The following is a 20,788-nucleotide window of genomic DNA, read 5'->3' on the forward strand; positions in this document are numbered from 1 at the left end:
TTCATCCACAAATGCACAATGCTGCCTCTTCGGGTTGAACTCTTGAACCCAGTTCTTTGTTTAGGGATTATGTGCCTTCTCAGCAGTAAAATAAAGTAAACAAAAAGAGTTATTTGCCTCTGTTATGCAATATTCACATTTTTCGCCCTATACACATACAATAAAACAATGGCATTACAGCATTTTCACACAGACGGGATAAGTTACTTGTATAAATGTTTCAAAGAGCAAGTATCAGTACGTGCAGATGGGTAGCAAAGGCAGATGCACCAGTGAGCACAGTAAACATGGTCTTTCACAGGTGAACCATATCGCTGTTCTCATCAAGTGTTCAGTATTTGATGTTGCCAGTAAAGACACTATGTAGCTGTTCCCCTCCTAACTACATGGGGGCATACAGATCTATATAGCAGTACCACTCTTGAGCACATGGGGCCATACAGATCTAGGCAGCAGTACTTCTCCTGAGCACATGGGGGTGTACAGATCATAAGACTGTATCCATTGGTTTCTGAAGACTAGTTCTGAAGCATTTTTTTTGTACAAGGCTCAGGCAGCCATGTTGCTCAGCAAGCCAACGGGAACACGCCCAACACATGTCAATCAAAGTGAGCTTTGCTCCTAGTTCCTCCGGGCGAAAAATCTGCAGAGCTGCCGTCAGCCATTTACAGCGGAATATACCGTTAAACACGTCAACTCGTTTACCCGAGGCTGAGTTAATACAAATGGATGGTTGCTGTGCTAAGCGCGGTCACATGATGGTTCTGGATGAGGAAGTGATAGCTGGAAGCCATTAGCTGAGCCCACTGTCGATCATATCAGAAATAAATCTATTGCTGTATATAAACTCTCCTGATGTGGTACCAAAAAAATGTACCGCCCTCAGAGTTGTCATGGGTGTGAAATCAAATGATTGAGACCAAAAAGTATTTTTTTGAACCAGGCTGTAAATATGTTTATTTCTGCTCTAAAGATGGACATCTTAACACAGGAGTAAATGGAGATTGACTCGCTTTTGTAGCCAGCCTCTATCGGTCAGTCGAGGAACTGCAGCGAATCTCAGTTCCCCATGAGCCTCAACCCTGAGGTTAGATGGTTGGAGCTTGGTGATGATCTCTGGAGCAATGCCACTCCTGTCCTGACCACATGAGGGCCTACGCATTTGCTTATACGTGGGGAAGGTGCTTCACTTGTAATACGACTTTATTTCACTAGAGGTGCACTTTGAGTCTTTTGCCAAGGGTTGACACAAAGTGGTACTGCTAAGGGTAAATGTGCAAATATTTAATCATAATCAGTGTTTGACTTTCATTAACCAAAATATAAATGAGAGAACGTGCCTGTGCCAGAACAGCGGAAGTGAACGAGCCAACAAACTGATGATAAAGGTGACCGTGTCACACTTCTTATATTAACAGATACACAAACACAAAAACACTTTCATTTTAAAAAGTCAGTCTGAAAGAATGCTGTGAGTTACGATAGGTTGTCAGTAAATAAATACACCCATGTACATGACACCACGCCACACTTTTTTGGTTTGAACAGCCCTTCATTTAAGACCACCAGGCAGGTGGACATGTTACCCCAATTCCTAAAACGAAGCTAAAATGAAAAGATATAAAGCTTTACATTCTCCAACACCCACATGAGAAAAAAAAAGGCGACTCCAGGAGCAGCGTGCATGGATTTTACACCCCTGTGGACCTTGTAAATTGTTTTCCCACAGAGAGTCAATTGGTCTTTGTCCTCTGCGCTTCGGTTTATTCTCACTCCAGAATACTGAGGTAAAAACTAACAAAGGAGACAAAAAGAGCTCCACTCTACACCTGTAATCAGTCACCCCGGGGACGGTGCTGAGGAGGAACTACTGTGGTCGGTGGTCTGGGCTAAATCATGACTTTGAGATGCCCCAGTCCTCTGCCGGCCGCCGACCACAACAAAAACATTGTATAACACATTTAAGGCAAATCTGCAGCACAGAGATATTTTTGCAAGAGATATGTACATTTATCTTTCACGTACCTTTGGATGTAAACCTTTGTAAATACAGTTAAATCTCCCCAACCATCTTTCAAATACATTTAGATTTTTAATGAGGGCGTGTATGAAAACCACAAACAGAAATACATGTTTAATATTTTAATAAGAAACCGATATTAAGAGATTTATTGTGCAGGTTTGAAGTGAAATTGGCAGTTATAGTAAAGAGAAGTGATGGAAACTTATCTTATAATTGACTTAGTATAAAGTAATTTAAAAAGTGTTAAGGCCATCATTCATTGGAATACCCACAATATTGCTGCATGATTTCATATGACTTTAATTTGACTTTAAAGGGCACCTTTTAAGGAAAAAATAAATACTTAGAAGCATATCTGAAGATTTCTGAAGAGAATACCAACTTTTTACTTTGTGGCCACTTAAATCTGTGAGTCTTACAGACCTTCAGCATACTGTGACATCACAAACCCAGATCAGATTAGAATCCAGAGTAGATCCAGTAGATCTCCACCTAACTAATTTGCTGTGATATTTCAAAAGGCCTCCACAGATGAGCAAGGTGAAGTGGTGGCTGTCTCCACCTCCTAAAACCAGCCGCTATCAACGGAGTAGTGAAGAAATGGTTGATAAGGGAGCTGTTGGATTGTATCTCTGAAAAACACATCACAGACATTCCAGAAAACCTCAGGAAACTGTATGTTTCTAAAAAAAAATAAAGAAAACTAATCTCCTTTAACTGTTGTGTTTTACTACAAAGCTGAGGACAAAATGACCAGCAGTATTGTAGTCTTTTGCATATGGACTTTTAACAGGCCATTAAATGACTGGTCCCGTGTGCACACCTGAGAAATTTACTGCCACTTGATCCCTTTTTTTGTAAATGGATCTCACAAAAGACCGTTGTCATAAAAACGAAAGATGGTTAAAATGATTAAAAGCCCCTTTTCTGAAGGATCTGTCGAAGAAAAGAAAACTTTCTGTGGAATTTCTTTCATCCAACAACGTCATTTAAATCCTGTTCAAATAAAGAACTGGGTCATTGTGAGTGTAGAGAACCGCCGTCCTCTCACACGTTTACACTCTCCATCCAGCAAGATGCGCTAATGTTCCAATTTCCATCCCAATTGTGTTCAAATCTAATAGCTGACTGATATAGAAAGAAAATATTAACATGCAATGCATGATTCACTGGAAAAAAAATAGCATAAACATTAAATCTCAAATCATAGCACATCATGCAGTAGAGAGAGTAAAACATGAGTGTTCAGGCAGAGAAAACGACATCACTTCTGGTTGACCCGGCTCCAGCATCTGACCCGCGGTCCCAGCAGAGGTCCATGAAGGCAGTTCAGGAGGGAATACAACCTGTTTCGTTATTAAGATCCCAATGGCACAGACGAGAGAAAAGTGCTGCAACAGTAACACAAAAGACACCAAAAGACACCTACAGTATGTACAATATTAAAATACCTGATCTCCGATCAGTAAATAAAAGCCCTGTGGTCCACCGAAGACACAACACTAAATCATTTACATGCTGCAGTCAGTGGGAGGGGGGGTTGAGGCTGTGCAGACAGTCTGATGATGAGGCCCAGTTATTCACCTTGCATATAAGACGTAAACAGACGTGTTTTTTTTTTTGCTTTCCCACATGATGTGCAATGCCCACCGATTAGCATGCCCTTTCCTGCAACATTGATTTGAGTGGTAACGATCCAGTCTCTCTCATTAGACCAGTCTCAGCTGTGGGTGGGTCTGCAGTTAAAACTGGGTTCAACGTGGATCAAACTCGAGTCCCTGAAGCTCCAGAGTGCAAATGGAAAAAGAGTCATGATTTCAAACAAATAAATAAATAATGAGTAAGAAAAGGCATTCTGGGGCTGACAGGAAGCAAGAAGGGAAGCATGCCTGAGCATTCCAGTTTTCAAACAAGCCATATTTCAGTTTGTTTTTTGGGTTTGGTTTTTTTCATATTTCAAATGTATAAACCCTTAGACGTATATTGTGTTGCTGATTTGAAGAAATGTGAGGATAAAGTCAGCTGGCCACAGCGGTTCAATGTGAAGCAGGCGGCGTTAAGGGCAAAGCTCTGCTCTCAGGAGGAGGGCTCGTCCTCATGCAGGTCCTCCAGCTCTCCTTCTCTGGGTCCGTCTCCCGCGCTGCTCTTTCTAGAAGATCAATAAACAGAGGTAGATGGAAATAAGTCGTGTAAACATTAGTACTCCCTCGGCTAATCCTACTTTTTTGTTTGTTTCAAAACAATTAAAAAAGAAATCTGATCATAGTGGGTCTTAGTATTGGAGAAATACAACCTCAGATGAACAGCAACAAGGCACTTTATTCATTGTGCCTTTATTCATTTAACAATTAGCAAATGTTATAAAGAAAAAAAATAGTGAGGGAAGACCAGGTAGCAGCATGGTTAGATCTACCTGTAGGTGCAATCATTTCAGAATTTTGTCCCACTTGTCTTTACAACATGATTCATTTCATTCAGTGTTCTGGACTTTGACTAGTCTATCCAGTGTTTTTGCTGAAATACTTTGAAGTGTTTGATTTTCTAAAAATAAGACACTAGGCATTAAGGACGAACAAATCCACTGCGGTTTCATCTGTTCTTCCAAACAAAGTGTACTTGTTCAGTTTTTCCTAATTGTACAGTCACGGGTCGGACATTTAACATCCTCAGTGAGACCTGTAGGGTCCAAGATGTAGCTCTTGGGTTTTTGTTTTTTAGCATTTATCTGAGCATTGCATAGTTTGCCCACATTTTGTATGAGGTTGTATTTGACTACCAGCCGCCCCCCTGGTAGTTTTTAATTCGACAATCCGACAAATGCAGTGAGGACAGAGAGAAAGTTGCACTATTAAGCTCAAGCTTTCTCTGTCCAAATGCAGTATGGCAGTCAGAGAAGCTCTTTAAACCTTTTTCAGCATTGAAAATGCGTTCAGTGGCCTCTCCCACACGGCCAGTGAGCCGAAAACGCGGGAGGACCACACCGAGAGAAAACCTGGCAGAGCTTCACACACCCACACTGTTGTGTTACACATCACACCTCTGATTTGGGAACGCCATCATTGCAAAGCATGCTCCGGATCAACTTAAGCCCGGCCCACGTGGCTCCAGCGAGAACAAGCAAAGGCAAGAGACTGCATCAAAGTGGGGTGTTCTTTGTGTGAGGGGCTTATGACGAAACCACAAAACAGCACCGACATTAAAGCAACAGAAAGCTGACAAGCAAATAAAATCTCTCAACGAGGCAAAAGCTACTGGATAATTTCTCACAGTGAAGATAAGCGTGGGGTGAAGGCTCTAGATGAGATGGGCGCAGAAGCTGGTGGATGTGAGACAAGCAGAAGGCCAGATTGCTTTGCACAAAGTGTTACCTGCGTGAGGGGTGGCGTTTTAGAGAGGGCCGGAAGGGCCACGAGTCCCTGCAGCAAAGTGGGAGAAAAGATGGACAAGTCTCAGATGAGGGAGCAGAGACACGCTCATATGTGATGACACAACAACCCGACATGAAGGTGCCTAATGTCACGGGTCGTTTTAACACTTCAAGCCCAGTTCAGAACAGGCTGGGGCGCCAGGGAGGACACTAATTAAAAATAAAGCAGTGCTTCTTTCTGTAGATATTAAAAACACAGGAGATTTCACATTTTTCTTGTCATTTCATGTGTTAATATACATCAGTTTATGTATTCCAGGCCTGCAAAGTTAATATGGGGCAAAAAGTCAAATGTCCAGGCTTCGTGATGGTGCGGGGTTGTATCAGTCACCTTGACAAAACTGATTTACACGCTCATGATGGCAGCAGTTATGCAGAAAAATACACAGATATTTTAGAGCATCTTAGACAACATCTTTCCCAGGGACATCCATGCATTTTACATCACTTTCTGTGCACATCACAAAGCCAAGGCTGAGGAAAAACAGGGCACTTCCCGCCTGCAGTCCTGACCCGTCTCCATGAGCGAGTGTGTGTGGAAGAGCGAAATGAAAAATGCAACAACAGTGTTGTGATTTAAAGACCTTGAAACACGTTTGCTGAAAGAACGGCACAAAATAACGGACATTATTCACTGCTTGTTGTTCTCAAGGACCATGAGAAGAAATTACAACATAAAAGCTTATTTTTCTCAACTTTGTTTTGAAAATGTTGCAGATCTGAAATACAAAAATTGTTATGAATGAACACAGAATGAAATAAAAGTCAAAACAACAGTAAAAATTAGAGCTTTTCCTTTTTAAATTAACATTTTCTGCATCTTCTCAGCTTTTCCTGAGTTGAGGTTTTGCTTCTGACATTAGATACCAGTAATTGGACCCATATTTGCAATCTTGTTAAACACCTCATACAGCACAGCATTGGACCATATGACAAAATAAGCAATTAAAAAAGGTTTTTCTTTTCTTTTGAAGATGCGTCCTAGGGATGTCGAGGTAACGTCACGAGGGTTGGACATTGACACTCCGAATATTTTGACTAAAATGTGATTTTTTTTACAGGAAAAACACAATTCTGATTTCAGTATAACACAGAAGATTTAGTAAAATCTCAAGATGCCACAACATTCTGCCCCAGGGCAGCTGTGGCTACATGTGTAGTTTACCATCACCAAGTATAAATGGAGTGAATGAATAATGCAACCATTGTGACGCTTCTTTGGGTACCTAGAAAAGTGCGATATAAAACATATCCATTATTTTTATTATTATTATTATTATTATTATTATTATTATTAGGGCCCGAGCACTTACAGTGCGAAGGCCCTATTGTATCTGTAGGATTTTTTTATTCTTCTTTATTCTTTTCTTTCTGACGAAAGGAGGGCCTTTTTGCCCCCCTAAACGTGCCCCAAAAGTCACCAACAAGCTTGCACGCAAGCCAGGCCTGGCGATAAATTTGATATTTCATGGTTGCATTAATGAGCGTGGCCTAATGGCTCAACAGCGCCCCCTAGAAAACTTTGTGCCTCAAGCCCCACAATACGGTTTGATGTACATGCCTGTATCATGTCGCAACTTAAAGAAAAGTCTCTTGGCGCCATGGCCGAAACCGAACGGGAAGTCGGCCATTTTGAATTAATCGTGTAATTTTGGCGCAATTTATGCTATTCCTTCGGCAGTTAATACGGCCCGAACCGTAATGTGCACACAGGTGTGTTATACATCAAAATGTGCGTCTCCATCCTGCGACAACGCGCATTACTTTTCTCTTTCAAGAGCGTTACCGTGGCGACGCTAGACGCCAAAAAGCGTGCCCCCCTTTCATCTGATTGGTCCATATTTGATAGTTCCTACTTTCTGGCATAACTTTTGCATGGTTGGATATAGAGAGTCGTGGCTGGTGTCATCCGCTAAATGTCCAGGCCTGAAGAATCTACATGCAAGTCATACAAGCGCTTCCACTGCAGCACGCCTGAACGTGCACAAGGGTGCGAGGGCCCGTTCATCGCTGCTTGCAGCTTTAATTATTATTATTATTATTATTATTATTATTATTATTATTATTATTATTATTATGATGTGTCAGACCAGTCAGAATGATAGATTGAACATCTGAAACAGCAATGCATTGTCTAATTTCCCTGGGGTTTTCCTGAAGATTGTCAAGTTATGGAGCCAAATCAGGGCCAAAAGTTTTGCTAATTTGAAAATAAAATTTGAACCTGAAATTTTTTTTTTACAGTTTCAGTTTTATTTTTTTCAGTATCAGAACTTTTTTTCAGTTTCAAATCTTTTTATTTCAGTTTCAAATCTTTTTTTCAGTTTCAAATCTTTTTTTTTCAGTTTCACTTCTTTTTTTTTCAGTTTCACTTCTTTTTTTTTCAGTTACAAATTTTTTTTTCAGGTTCAGACTTTTGGCCCGGATCTGGCGTGGGGGGCGTGGCATCAACTGAGAGGGGCGTGGCATCATGAGTGACAGCAGAACAGAGAAGGCGGGGGACGTTCCTCACTCATGTTGCCTTCAGGAAACGTAGGTTGCAGAAGTTATCAGTAGAAGAATGAATCAACACTGTATATACACCGTATTCACGTGATTTGCAGTGGAAAAAACGGATACTAGTGACACATTTCTGTTTAAAAAGCTGTTTTAGACCGTACTTGGTAGTATGTAGAAGTGGGAAATGTCAAACTTTAAAGTGTGGCTGTTGAACTGTACAGTCTGGCATAGTTTATTGCTTTTATACTGCGATTGGTGCCAAGTACGGTCTAAAACAGCCTTTCAAACAGAAATGTGTCACTAATATCAGTTTTTTCCACTGCCAATCACGTGAATATAGTGTATATACAGTGTTGATTCATACTTCTACTGATAACTTCTGCAACCTACGTTTCCTGAAGGCAACATGAGTGAGGAACGTCCCCAACCTTCTCTGTTCTGCTGTCACTCATGATGCCACGCCCCTCTCAGTTGATGCCACGCCCCCCACGCCAGATCCGGGCCAAAAGTCTGAACCTGAAAAAAAAATTTGTAACTGAAAAAAAAAGAAGTGAAACTGAAAAGAAAAGATGTGAAACTGAAAAAAAAGACGTGAAACTGAAAAAAAAAGATTTGAAACTGAAAAAAAGATTTGAAACTGAAATAAAAAGATTTGAAACTGAAAAAAAGATCTGATACTGAAAAAAATAAAACTGAAACTGTAAAAAAAAAATTTCAGGTTCAAATTTTATTTTCAAATTAGCAAAACTTTTGGCCCTGATTTGGCTCCATATCAAGTAGGCTGTATGAGAAATGAGAGAATAATCAGGACGACTGTACTTCCAATGCGGTGCGCTCCCATTGCAGGGATGCTACAAATCCCACATCTCATTCACTTTGATGGAAAACTCTGACCTTTTTCAGTCAAGTGTTCCTCCTGTAATTCTGAAAAAGACAGAACCTCAAACTGTGGTCATGTTTTCTTGAAAATCAGTTATGTGCTTGCTCCCACATCTGAATGTTAAAGACTTTAAAGACTGAACATTTCTGTTCATGTTGTCAGTACAGACACACTATTCCGATTTGTGTTGGCCAGAAGAGGGCAGTATTATTCCGAATGTTTTACATGTCCTCTAAAACACCCTCAGCTAAGACTGCAGCTCTCCCACAGCCTCCAGCATATCAGGGGAAGCCTCAGCCCAGATAGAGCATAAATCATCTAATAAACCCATCACTACGGGAGATTTAATTCTGCTGCACATTCAGCACAACAAAGTTTGCTGGACATTGATCACAGACTGTTGGCTCAGAGGCAACTGTACGCGTTCCAATTTTCTCTTGTTTATATGTTGAAATTGCATGATGGGATGAGGCGATTGGTCATTTCCCCGTGTTATGTTTTCAGTCCGTGTAACAGGAAAACCAAGGTCAGCCTGAGGCACAAGCTGGTCTATATCGTTCTGTGTCACACTGAAACCTTCCAGTGTTGAAAGCTAGGAGCAACACGAAAATAAACACTTTTAAAGGCTGTAAGCTCTGCTGCATACAATGAAAGACTGAATCACGGTGCTATGGCAACACAAAGCAGCTGCTGCTGCAGGAAGAAGACTGAGTGCAAGGTAACCTGGTAGAATAGGTAAGGAGAAAGGTGTGAAGTACAGATTTCTGTAAGAATCAATAGCACCATTGGGACTGGGCTTGTGTGGCTTTATCTAATGGATGGGAAACTTGGTTATGTAAGAGAGAGGGGGACATGATGCTGGTCTCTTACATGAGCAGGCTGCCAGGCGCAGACATGGACCTCTCCTCTCGCCTGCTTGGACACTCGAAGGGGTTACTGAAGGAACGCTTCCTCAGCATCGCTTTCACCAAGATCTGAAAGAGCCAAAAGCACAGTTTCACAAAAAGCAACAAGGGGAGCCTCCAAGTGATCATGAATTACATATAAAGTGTGAAAAGCAAAAACAAAAAAACAGAATTATAGAGTTTGAGGGAGGCTAACATTGAAAAATCTGCATGAAGGTCAAAAGTAATTTCAGGGAAATGCTCAATATGTTGACAGCCGTTGATGGAGATGAAGCCTGGTGGCGGGGAAAAGTGTATCAGGATTTTATATCCAATTTTTTTCAGAAAGGGATTGGCGAACCCTCCCTTTTAGAGCCCCTGCAAGCTAATCATTAATGCACATTAAATAATTTATTAACCGCAGCTTATCATGAGTGAGGCTTTGCATGTAAACGCCGCAAGCATCTGAGTTTAAAGTCACAGTGTCCATAAGACACGAGACTGCCTGACTATCTCAAGATGTAGTTTTTGCCTGATCTGAGCAACTGTCAGTCTTTATCAGGATGCTGTTTACAAAGATGCTGCTACACGAAGTCTATTCTAAGTATTCCGAATACACATATACACTCATGGGATTTAAATCTGAGCATTGTTATTCAAAAGCTCAGAAATTGACTTAGTTTTTTTTAGTGCTTACTCCTCAAATGAGTTGACAAACACTTTGATCCCTCGTTAAGGCATAAAATTACCACAAAAGGACATCTTTTTCACACGGCTGCACAACATCATGACTGCTTCACCGAGGAGCAGAGTGTTTGGTCTGCTTAGAGTTGGCTGCAACTGAAGAAATGTTGCCTGACAAAGACTTTATTCCACACTGGTCTGTATAACCACCGGCTACTGGTGTGCTGCAGAGACTTTGGGGTGGGCGAGACCATGTGTGAGTACTGCTGATAAGATCAACAAAATCACAGTTTCCTGGCAGATTTTACAGATTTCATCTACGGTATACTGAGGCCAAGGAGCAACATCTGGTTTTCCTCTTTCAAGCAGATGCAGATGTGAAGCTCCCAGAAAAACCGCTGGAGGATGGTCCCTAGTGACTGAGAGGCTGAGGGAGGACATAGAAGGAAGGAGATGAGACTGGGACTGTGACGAGAGTAAACCTCCACCAACTTTCTTATTAAAACGTTGGAAAAAAAAAAAGAAGAAAAATGGTTTTGGTCACGAAAGTTTGAAATATAAAGTGAGACCATGAGTGTCATGGAAATGGTAAGAAGGGATTTTCATCATCAGTTTTTGATTGGGAAATACATATCCATATGACTAAATATCAATTTTACTAAATATCCATATGACTAAATTAATTAAATAAGTACATTAATAGTCTAATCCATGAAGTGTTTTATTAGAGAGTATTTTATTGAGCTTCTCCTAAAAAGGAATGATGTACATAATTAATTATTTAATAATATGATTTTAAAATCTTTTTGAAAAAAAAGGAGACACATTCTCATTCAAAGAAATGGGGAAGTGTGTCCAAACTTTTGGTCTTTACTGTATATATAATGTATATTTCCCGGCTGTATTTTCAATTCTTTATCAAAACTGCATTTTCTTCATCTATTATATAGCGTAACGTTTTCTCTTTTCAGTGGGCTTCTTGGCCAGAGATGTCAGTCGAGGGGGTGACTGCAGATAACCGTTCTGGTCTGTGGCCTTCTCCGAGTTAGCCACCCTTGCCCAACATACCCAACCCAAATAACATTCAAGACCAACTCGCTGGGCTGAGGCTAGCCCTATTGGGTAGTAGCAGCTCTCGCTGAGCCTGCACAGTCTTCATTTCTGATGCTGCTGAAGCAACATTAGAAATGAAGGCCGAGCCAATCACAAGTACTGTGAGATAACATTAGTTAGCATCGCAGTTACATGAGCTGAGTGAAGCCAGAATAGCTATTTGTGGTGGCTGAGCTTAGGTGGGCATGTGTCATTGCTGGATTTATACGTTCCGCCCATTCTGTTCCTGCTAGCATGGCGTCATCCGAACTGATTAAAAAACAACAACAAAGACTTCAAATGAACCCTCCAAATAACCTGTGGGCGACTTAAGAGGGTTGTTTAGTTCTTTTTAACACTACGACTGTGGTAAGCAGACGCCACAGACCTGTAGAGTAGAACAATATTAAAAACTGTCGACTGCTTTGTGAGTATTTCCGCTTTGGTTTTATGGTTAAAATACTACATAGCAAATCTAGTTTTAGGTTGCTCATCTCATCTCTCACTCATCTTCCGCCGCTTTATCCGTTACCGGGTCGCGGGGGCAGCAGCCTCAGCAGGGATGCCCAGACTTCCCTCACCCCAGACACTTCCTCCAGCTCTTCCGGGGGGAGTCCGAGGCGTTTCCAGGACAGCCGAGAGACATAGTCTCTCCAGCGTGTCCTGGGTCTTCCCCGGGGTCTCCTCCCGGTGGGACATGCCTGGAACACCTCCCTAGGGAGGCGTCCAGGAGGATCCGGTACAGATGCCCAAGCCACCTCAGCTGACTCCTCTCAATGTGAAGGAGCAGCGGCTCGACTCCCAGCTCCTCCTGGGTGACCGAACTCCTCACCCTATCTCTAAGGGAGCGTCCAGCCACCCAGGAAACTCATCTCTTTCCCGCTTGTATCCGCGATCTTGTCCTTTCGGTCACTACCCAAAGTTCATGACCGTAGGTGAGGGTAGGGGCGTAGATTGACCGGTAAATCGAGAGCTTCGCCTTTCGACTCAGCTCCCTCTTCACCACGACGGTCCAGTACATCGACCGCATTACTGCGGACGCTGCACCGATCCGTCTGTCAATCTCACGCTCCATTGTTCCCTCACTCGTGAACAAGATCCCGAGATACTTGAACTCCTCCACCTGAGGCAGGACTTCTCCACCCACCCGGAGAGGGCATGCCACCCTTTTCCGGTCGAGAACCATGGCCTCGGTCTTGGAGGTGCTGATTCTCATCCCTGCCGCGTCGCACTCGGCCGCAAACCGCCCCAGCACATGCTGGAGGTCCCGGTCCCATGAAGCCAACAGGACAACATCATCTGCAAAAAGCAGAGATGAAATCCTGAGGTTCCCAAACCGGATCCCCTCCGGCCCCTGGCTGCGCCTAGAAATCCTGTCCATAAAAATTATGAACAGGACCGGTGACAAAGGGCAGCCCTGCCGGAGTCCAACATGCACCGGGAACAAGTCTGACTTACTGCCGGCAATGCGAACCAGACTCCTGCTTCGATCATACAGAGACCGGACAGCCCTTAGTAGAGGGCCCCGGACCCCATACTCACTCAGCACCCCCCACAAAATGGCACGAGGGACACGGTCAAATGCCTTCTCCAGATCCACGAAACACATGTAGACTGGTTGGGCAAATTCCCATGAACCCTCGAGCACCCTGTGGAGGGTGTAGAGCTGGTCCAGTGTTCAACGACCGGGACGGGTTTTAGGTTGCACAAGGTTTTTTCTCAAAACAAGTAATTTTGTTAAGAAAATGAAAACCATATTTTAACATCCTCCTCAGTAGTGGTGGCGAGTATATGACATGTGTACCAGAGTGTGCTGATTTTAGCCCCTTAATCCTCAATTTGAGCCGTCGGTAAGAAACCACATTGTTACATCCAGGTTTCTAAGTCATCTAAAATGTCAAAACTTTTTCTCATTAAAGCACTATTAGGGACTTCAGCTGGGTTTCATTGTTTTCAACAGAAATAAAAACAATACCTGTCTGTTTTTGTTACAACTGTGGTGAGGAGGAGATCCTGGCTGTCAGGAAGCAGCTACTACGATTCCTGCTTAACTTACCAGTTTCAAACAAAGAGGCACATTACTGTCTGTAATTTAGAGTTTGTTATTCAAGGTGAGAACAAGCTTCCTTGCTTCCTGGTTTACATATTGCACCCTGGGATCTCTCATCACACTTAATTGGCCTTCACAGAGATTCACTGCTGTACCAGCAGATGTCCTGCTCTGACATTAGATTTTTGTCCTGTTTTTTTTTTTTATTCCTGTGACCTTATCCACCCTCACAGAAAAAATCCCAGCCAGTGGAGTGTCAGATATGTCGTCGATGCCGTCGTTCCCCCGAGGCTGTGCTTATTTTTATTTGCCAGTCTATCCTCCCTCCACAGACGTGATTGATGGGTCTGTGTGCATTCTCCCACTTTGTTGGACACCAAAAGATATAAAGCACTGTTGTGCTCTCAATAGTTAACTTTAAAGCTTTAATGGAGGAAACACTTTTTGTTTTGGTTTCTGACAACATAGAAAGTTGAAAAAAAATCGATGAATAAAACCTATCCAGGTCCAAACTCAGGCTTAATGGTTTAATATTGACGGACCTCTTATCCAAAAAGATATGCGACCGTGTCGTCTATGGGTTAGATGTTCAAGCAGGAAGCTGCTTTGAGGGCAAACAAATCCCCCCTGATGTTTTCAGGATAAACATCATTTTTCCCAACATTTAAATATCAAGAGGATGCAGGGACCACATGGATGTCCCCAGATTACACCAGTGATACCTGGAGAAGGAGGAAAACTGTTGACATTTACATGGGACCTGTTCAACCTGGTGTCGGCTCTATAAAGCTCTTTACAGGTGTTTCTCACTTGTGTACAGCAATTCTCCGTATTTATACACTCTAATGTGCAGGATGCAGGGCTTCGCTTGTACAGATACACACAGATGGACGTATCAGAGGTGATGTCTGGATTCAGTGTTCAACACCTGGCTTGACTGGAGATCCGTCCACCGATCGTCTAGCTGGAAGACGACCACTAAGACGTGCCCGATCTAACTATTCCTGATCAATCAAAACCTAAATCAACCATCTCCAGCCTGCATCACCGAGCGCTAACTCATACACGAGTCCAGAATTTAAATTTTACAGAACAAAAGTCTGATTCGCTTACTGAACTCAAACACGTTCCTCTGAAGTTATCTGCTGTCTTTTCCTACTTTATTCAACGTTTAAAAAAAAAAAATATTATTCCATCACTATGTGTCTGGATGCGTCACATAACTTGGCTGTGTCCATCTTTATTTCTGGTGTTAAAAACATGAAATATCATGCCAAACACCAACAAGTTCATATGTAGAAGTAACTCCTGTACAGGTTGGATCTAGCTATGTTATGATCACTGGAGCTGGGATGAGGAGCTCCTGAGAGCTCTGCTGGCATTTTTTACTTGAAAAACAAAAAAACAAATCATGTTGATGCATGTAATCGAGGAACTAACACACAGTCCTTTTTGCGCTTGGAATGATCTCATGCAATCCACCTATATTAGGGGTTGTATTTATATCTCTCCCTTTTCTGATGAAAGATGCCAACATTATTTGAGTAAAAATCAATCTGAAGTGTGTGGCCTGTGCAGCTTTGTGTGGTAATTCTTTGTTTCTTTATATATATATCCCTTTCTGACAGATGGCAGAAGCCTCTAATACAGCAGTGACGTAGTTAATTTGAATGCATCCAAAAAGTGGGTACTTCTCACGAGGAGGGAGCCCCTTAGATTTTATCCACTGTTGAAGTTTTCTTAGTTTGAAAGAAAACCGATGGTTTAAACATGTTGACAGCACGGTTATGTGGATGTGAGGCGATTGTGAAGTCGAGGAGCTGCTGGCTGTTCTTGTCAGGGATGAGATTAATCGGTATGTTAGTGACACGGTATGTACAGCATGCAATGTCTGGGTTTGGACGGTGGTTGGAATGAGGGGGGGAATGTGGAAAAAAATTAAATGATAGAAATAGAGACTTTAAAAATACATGTTGATTGAAAATGAAGCAGTAAAAATGTATGTATGATTTGATAAATTTAGGTGTTATCTGATTAAAACAGCAGCGATGTTATAAAGTCATATTTTATCATTCACAACACAAAGTCGCCTCAAAGTAACTCAACAATGACACAGCAGCGCCTCGTCAGTACTCAGCGGTGGCTGCTTCAGACAGAAGAAACTGAGACTCAGTCCCCCACACCCCCCCATCTCTATCTTTTCTTACCACGGCCGAAAAGCTGGGGACGAACTTCACCGAGTTCTGGATGTCCTCTTCTGTCACCTCCACCACAGAGCAGTGCTCCTCCTCCAGAGGCAAGGGGTCAGTGCCTCCCCGGGTCACCCACGGGTCCATCTACACACACACAGGTTCTGCAGTCAGCAGCGCCTAACAAACAACACTCTCATGTCGGGACCTTTGCACTGACGTTCTGTCTTGTTTTGTGAGTTAAAAAAAAACACCTTTGTTGTGCATCTGCTGCTTTTCTTCTAAAGTCATGGACTGTACATGCATTTAAGCATCAATCAAGTAGTCAAAAATATATATATTAAAAAGAAAACATAAAAAAAATACAAAACCTTAAATGTAAACATTGAACATCTGTTTCTGGCACGTGATGCATCTATGATGGTCACTGTGTAAGAAGAGAGAAATTTAGATGAATAAGCGGGATTATTAATTTAACAAAGTAACACTACCAGTGACACCACAGAAGGATCTGTGCAGGTCTCTTCACACAATCTAAGCTTAAATACAAATCTATGAACATATAGATCATACTTCAAAAATAAAACATAATGAACGAGACATAATGCAAAATAATCTAAAAATCTCTAAAATAATATTGTTTAAATGATTGATATTCTAAATAGTGAGGAAACGAAGTGTATTTATTGATATTTACTGACTTGAGTGTACTCATGCGAGTGTTTGTCCCCAAGGACATGCATGACACCCTCATTATCTCTTTTCCACCAAAACAAACAGTCTCTGGTGAGAAAATGACTCAGTGACACATGATTAGATTGTGTCGTGGAAACGTGCAGGGCAACGGGGACTGTCATGTGTCCGTGGCTGGTACTGAAACCGCCATGCCCTGCACCGCCTGAGCCCAGGCACTTTTAGTCCAGTTCTCCTTGCGCTGGAACTGGTGCCGTCATGCCCCGGAGCAAGACGGCGTGGCTAATGAACGCCGCTCTTACATATGATGGTGAGATCAGAGTCACACCAGCCAATCACGAGGGAGAAAAGCACCGCTGTGTTGCATCAATGTCAACACCGTCATCCTCAACAGCAGCTCGTTACCTTGATCTCAGGAATGTTGATCCTGGTGTCCGGGTTCTTATCCAGCATCCGCAAGATCAGAGTCTGCAGCTCTCCACTGATCGTTGGTCTGCAGAAAAAAAAAACCCAACTTGAAGCTTCTGGTGCCTGGTTGAAGATCACGGTGAGAAGTCCCTCCAAATTCCTGTGCAAGGCAGCCAGCGTTGAATAGTTTTAAGCCTTGTAATGAAATCATTCCTTTTTACACTGGAAAGACGTAATGAAGAACACGATTCATGAAAACGGGCTGAAATTAAAATTCTTCAAACAGCATTTAAATAAAAGCATCTTGTCACATGTTAATACCATCAATGTTCAAAACCATCCAGTATCGTCTCCAGAAAAGCAGAGGTTATCACCCAGGTTATAAGTGTGATCATTCAACTAATGTGAGGTTTTAAAAAGCCTCAATTTAAAAGAAAGAACAGAACAGAAAAGAAAAATCTGGCTTATTCAAATAAAGTCAACTTGGCAGTCCATTGTAACTACAGAAGCTAAAAGTTAGAAGTTTCTACTTTTTACTGTGTTTTACTGTGGCCATCACAGTGACGATTCAGGAATAATTCAAGCAGCCTTATTTGACTCCTATCATTTCTTTTTTTAAGGAATGATATCCTGCATTTCATTGATTATGTCATGATTAGTAAAGTGTGTGCCGGAGTGAGAAGGGAGTTTTTTTTCTTTCTTGCCCATTACAGCACGAAAACTGTGTATAATTGTGCTGTTTCTTTAAAAGGACTCAAATAGAATATTTCTATACATTTTTAACTAAAGCTAATAAAGACACATTTGAAAATCAGATATAAAGGCAATCTTAAATCTTTAACCACAAGTGAAATGCTTTGACCGTCTTCAGGTTTCAGAACAAGTGGCCGAGTGTCAATCATGTGTCCACCTGTCATCTGTTGCTTTACTAAATAAGTGGTTTTGTGACCACACCGTCTTTTGAAAGGAAAACACCCTCAAAATAAACTCAGCACAAAATCTGAGCAGCGATTTCAGAGATATTTTCATGTTTATAGACCTCCTGGAAGGCAAGTTGGGATGTTTGTCCTGTACCTCACTGGATGTGTCACTAATCAGTGTTTTGAAGCAAACAACAAAAACAATTTCTAAGGGGATTTGACATGCAGCATCCAAACCTGCTTACTGCTGGTTCACATGTTGAAAATGTGTTTTAGCTAGTAAGTGAATGGAGGAAAAGATTACTAAGAATACTACTTGTGCTACAAAAGTGAGGGAAGATTGACGTTGATCACTGCTAGCTAAAAGTAAGCTACCTGACAAGTAAAGCGTAATGCTTAAAAGTGGCCAAAATAGGGGGGCATGGTGGTGCAGCTAAAAGGGGCTGGGTTCAATTCTCGCCGGGGATGCTGTGGGTGTTGAGGACGTATTTACTTCCCCCCAATAACTTCAGCGCCCACACCCTGGGTGGGGTTGGCGAAAGGGCCTTTATCTGTGCAGTTTGCATGTTCTCCCCGTGTCCCCTTGGGTAGCTAATGTGAGCTACCCTCACAAAAACATGCACACAGTCCTGGGCTATACATGCCCCCTCTGGCCAACCGGGGCGCCAGATGGGGTGGGGAGGATCTGGCTGGAATAACTGATCCTTCCACGCGCTACGTCCGGCCGGAGAAGCCCCACCCTGTCTGGTGAAAAGAAGCGGCTTGCTCACTCCTCAGTATAAGAAGGAGACCTGAGCTCAGTGTGGGCCCTCCCGGGGTTGGTAGAGGGAGCAATGCCTAGGACTGACTTACGTAGGAGCACTGGGTGATAACATGGGAAAAAAAATCGGTGATAAAAATATATATACAAAAAAAAAAAAGTGGCCAAAATGGCTTTAAAGAGGTGAAAATTGTTGGCTAAAATCCTGAGATAAATGTATGAATGAGATATTATTCAATTTTTCAATTTTAATTTAATTATGTCCTGCTTATGTGTTATTCTGCTACTGTAAGTAAAGCATTTTCAAAAGCATGAGATAAAGGAGAAATAATACTTATAAAGATTTAAATGACATTAAAATTAAGTCAAAAGGAGAAGAGCGGCGGTGTCAGGAGTCATTAACAACTGCGTGACAGTGATGCGACATGGGGTCACGTAACTACAGTAATACTAGTGCGTTCCCATCGCTTCTAACAACAACGCGGTGCTACAAGTGTTTCATTAGTACAAATTAGATAAGATGTGGGAGGATGGCAACTAATGGTAGACATCTGCACAACCATGACCTTAATGAGGAAAGACATTTTATTATCAGGAAAACAACACTGTTCTGACAGAGCTTCATGAATGTTGGTTGAGTTTACCACTTTGTTGACTCAGCGTGTGCTCGCCATCTATCCTCTTTCTGGCTTAATTTCTTTTGTTATCAGTACCCAACAAGGCCCCTGCACCTTTTCTTAACCTTTTACTTGAAAGAAGAAACCGTGGGAGGCCCAGCAGCAGGTGTGTATCCTGACTGCTGTGCTTTTTACACGCTTGTTTTGATCACAGACGGGCAACATTTAAAGTGTCCTTGAACAGGACTGTGGTTGCAGTTTGTGAGACAAGAAAAATAGTTGAAGCAGCACTGCCATGATTACCAGTAAAGCACAAGACTGGGAACACAATGCAAAAGATGGACTCACGTTTCGGGGAAATCCACAGGCCTGGTCTTTATCTTATTGTGCAAAGCCAATATGTAGTCGTCGATAAATGGGCACTGTTGGTGGAGCAGAGCAAAGGGAGTGAAAACCACAAGAAAAAGGACTGCATTACTCAATCAGAGGGGCTTTTAATCCCCAAAGATAGACATGACAAATTACAACAGCAGTAATCAGCCTCTGGTGTTGATTCGGATAAATGATTGCTCCAGAAAGCGGCTGCATCGCTCACAAAAAGGAGGCAGATAGTGTTTCCACAGACGTGCTGCTGGGTGCCGTTAACAAGCTGGGCAGTGTGTGAAATGAACATCTATCCCAGTTACGGCTCCTATATGAGGCCCAGATGCTGATAAAAGAGTGAGTGGAAAACTGTTCGCACTTGCCTTCCCGAAGACGAAGCAGTAGAGGGTGACTCCGATCGCCCATACGTCCAGCGCCTTCAACAAAGAACCAGATGTGACATTAAATGCAAATGAATGGAAAACAAACTGTCGAGGACAAATGTGAGTGATTTCATCGTATATCATCAAATGCCTTGAAGATGGAGTTGTGTGATTAGATAGCAGAGGCAAAGCTGTAACCCATCAGGCCGTGTGCCTTCCAGCTGCCTCTCTCTGTACTTTCAGAAGAAAATCCATTTGTGTTCCTTAATAAATACGGGATGATGAATAGAGCTGCCTTCAATATCAGTGCAATCTACCTCAGTGCCACCAAATACGTGCTATCAGATGCATGATGTACTCCTGGAAGCAAGAGCTGGAGGGGATTAAAGTGACATACGAATGTTGGACAACATTTGTCCTCGATGGCTCGACTAAACTCTGAAAGAGGGCTAATCAAAGAGAAAAGAGCGCTGGGTCTGAATACGTTACTTGAGCACTCAGGAAAACAGCATGGCTGAGGCACATAAGTGGCTCTTTTACCCCCATTTCACCCTTTTTTTGATTTTAAAAACAGAAAAAAAATGTTCTATTCTGGCTCATCTTTCTGTGGACCGATGAGATATTTCTTTGAGGAAATCAACAAGTCTTTTTAGATAACTCTTGGAGGAGGGGACACGATCCACGCAGATAAGGAAACAGTTACATCAGAACAGAACCATGACATGGAGCTGGGAACAAAGGCTTGCCAATATGGATTTAGCTAAAAAAATAACTAAACAAAAAACTTACTAAAACATGGCCACATTAAAGTATTTGGTGTGTTTAATGTTTTTATCGATATGCAGGTATATAAATTAATTTGCACTTCTAGATTTAATGCATCGGTGCTAGGCATAAGCCATAGAAACCTGAAGGA

The 20,788-nt window shown here is 42.1% G+C and overlaps 1 protein-coding gene across 9 annotated transcripts in view; it reads right to left on the bottom strand.

Annotated features, from left to right (window-relative positions):
* Positions 1-2,127: 2,127 nt before the first annotated feature.
* The window catches only part of camkk1a (calcium/calmodulin-dependent protein kinase kinase 1, alpha a), a 92,247-nt gene continuing 73,586 nt past the window's right edge, over positions 2,128-20,788 (bottom strand). For 8 of the 9 annotated variants that reach the window (XM_061740134.1, XM_061740140.1, XM_061740138.1 and 5 more), the window contains 7 exons: positions 19,873-19,926; positions 19,475-19,548; positions 16,827-16,914; positions 15,747-15,875; positions 9,700-9,803; positions 5,392-5,439; positions 2,128-4,172 (listed from right to left, as the gene is read on the bottom strand). In XM_061740134.1, coding sequence (XP_061596118.1) covers positions 4,100-4,172; positions 5,392-5,439; positions 9,700-9,803; positions 15,747-15,875; positions 16,827-16,914; positions 19,475-19,548; positions 19,873-19,926 — 570 coding nt within the window. In that variant the 3' untranslated portion in view covers positions 2,128-4,099. The remainder of the gene's footprint in view (positions 4,173-5,391; positions 5,440-9,699; positions 9,804-15,746; positions 15,876-16,826; positions 16,915-19,474; positions 19,549-19,872; positions 19,927-20,788) is intronic. The other variant, XM_061740143.1, reaches the window with a different exon arrangement.

This window comes from Cololabis saira, chromosome 14 (genome assembly GCF_033807715.1).
Source record: "Cololabis saira isolate AMF1-May2022 chromosome 14, fColSai1.1, whole genome shotgun sequence".
In the NCBI taxonomy this organism is placed as follows: domain Eukaryota; kingdom Metazoa; phylum Chordata; class Actinopteri; order Beloniformes; family Belonidae; genus Cololabis; species Cololabis saira.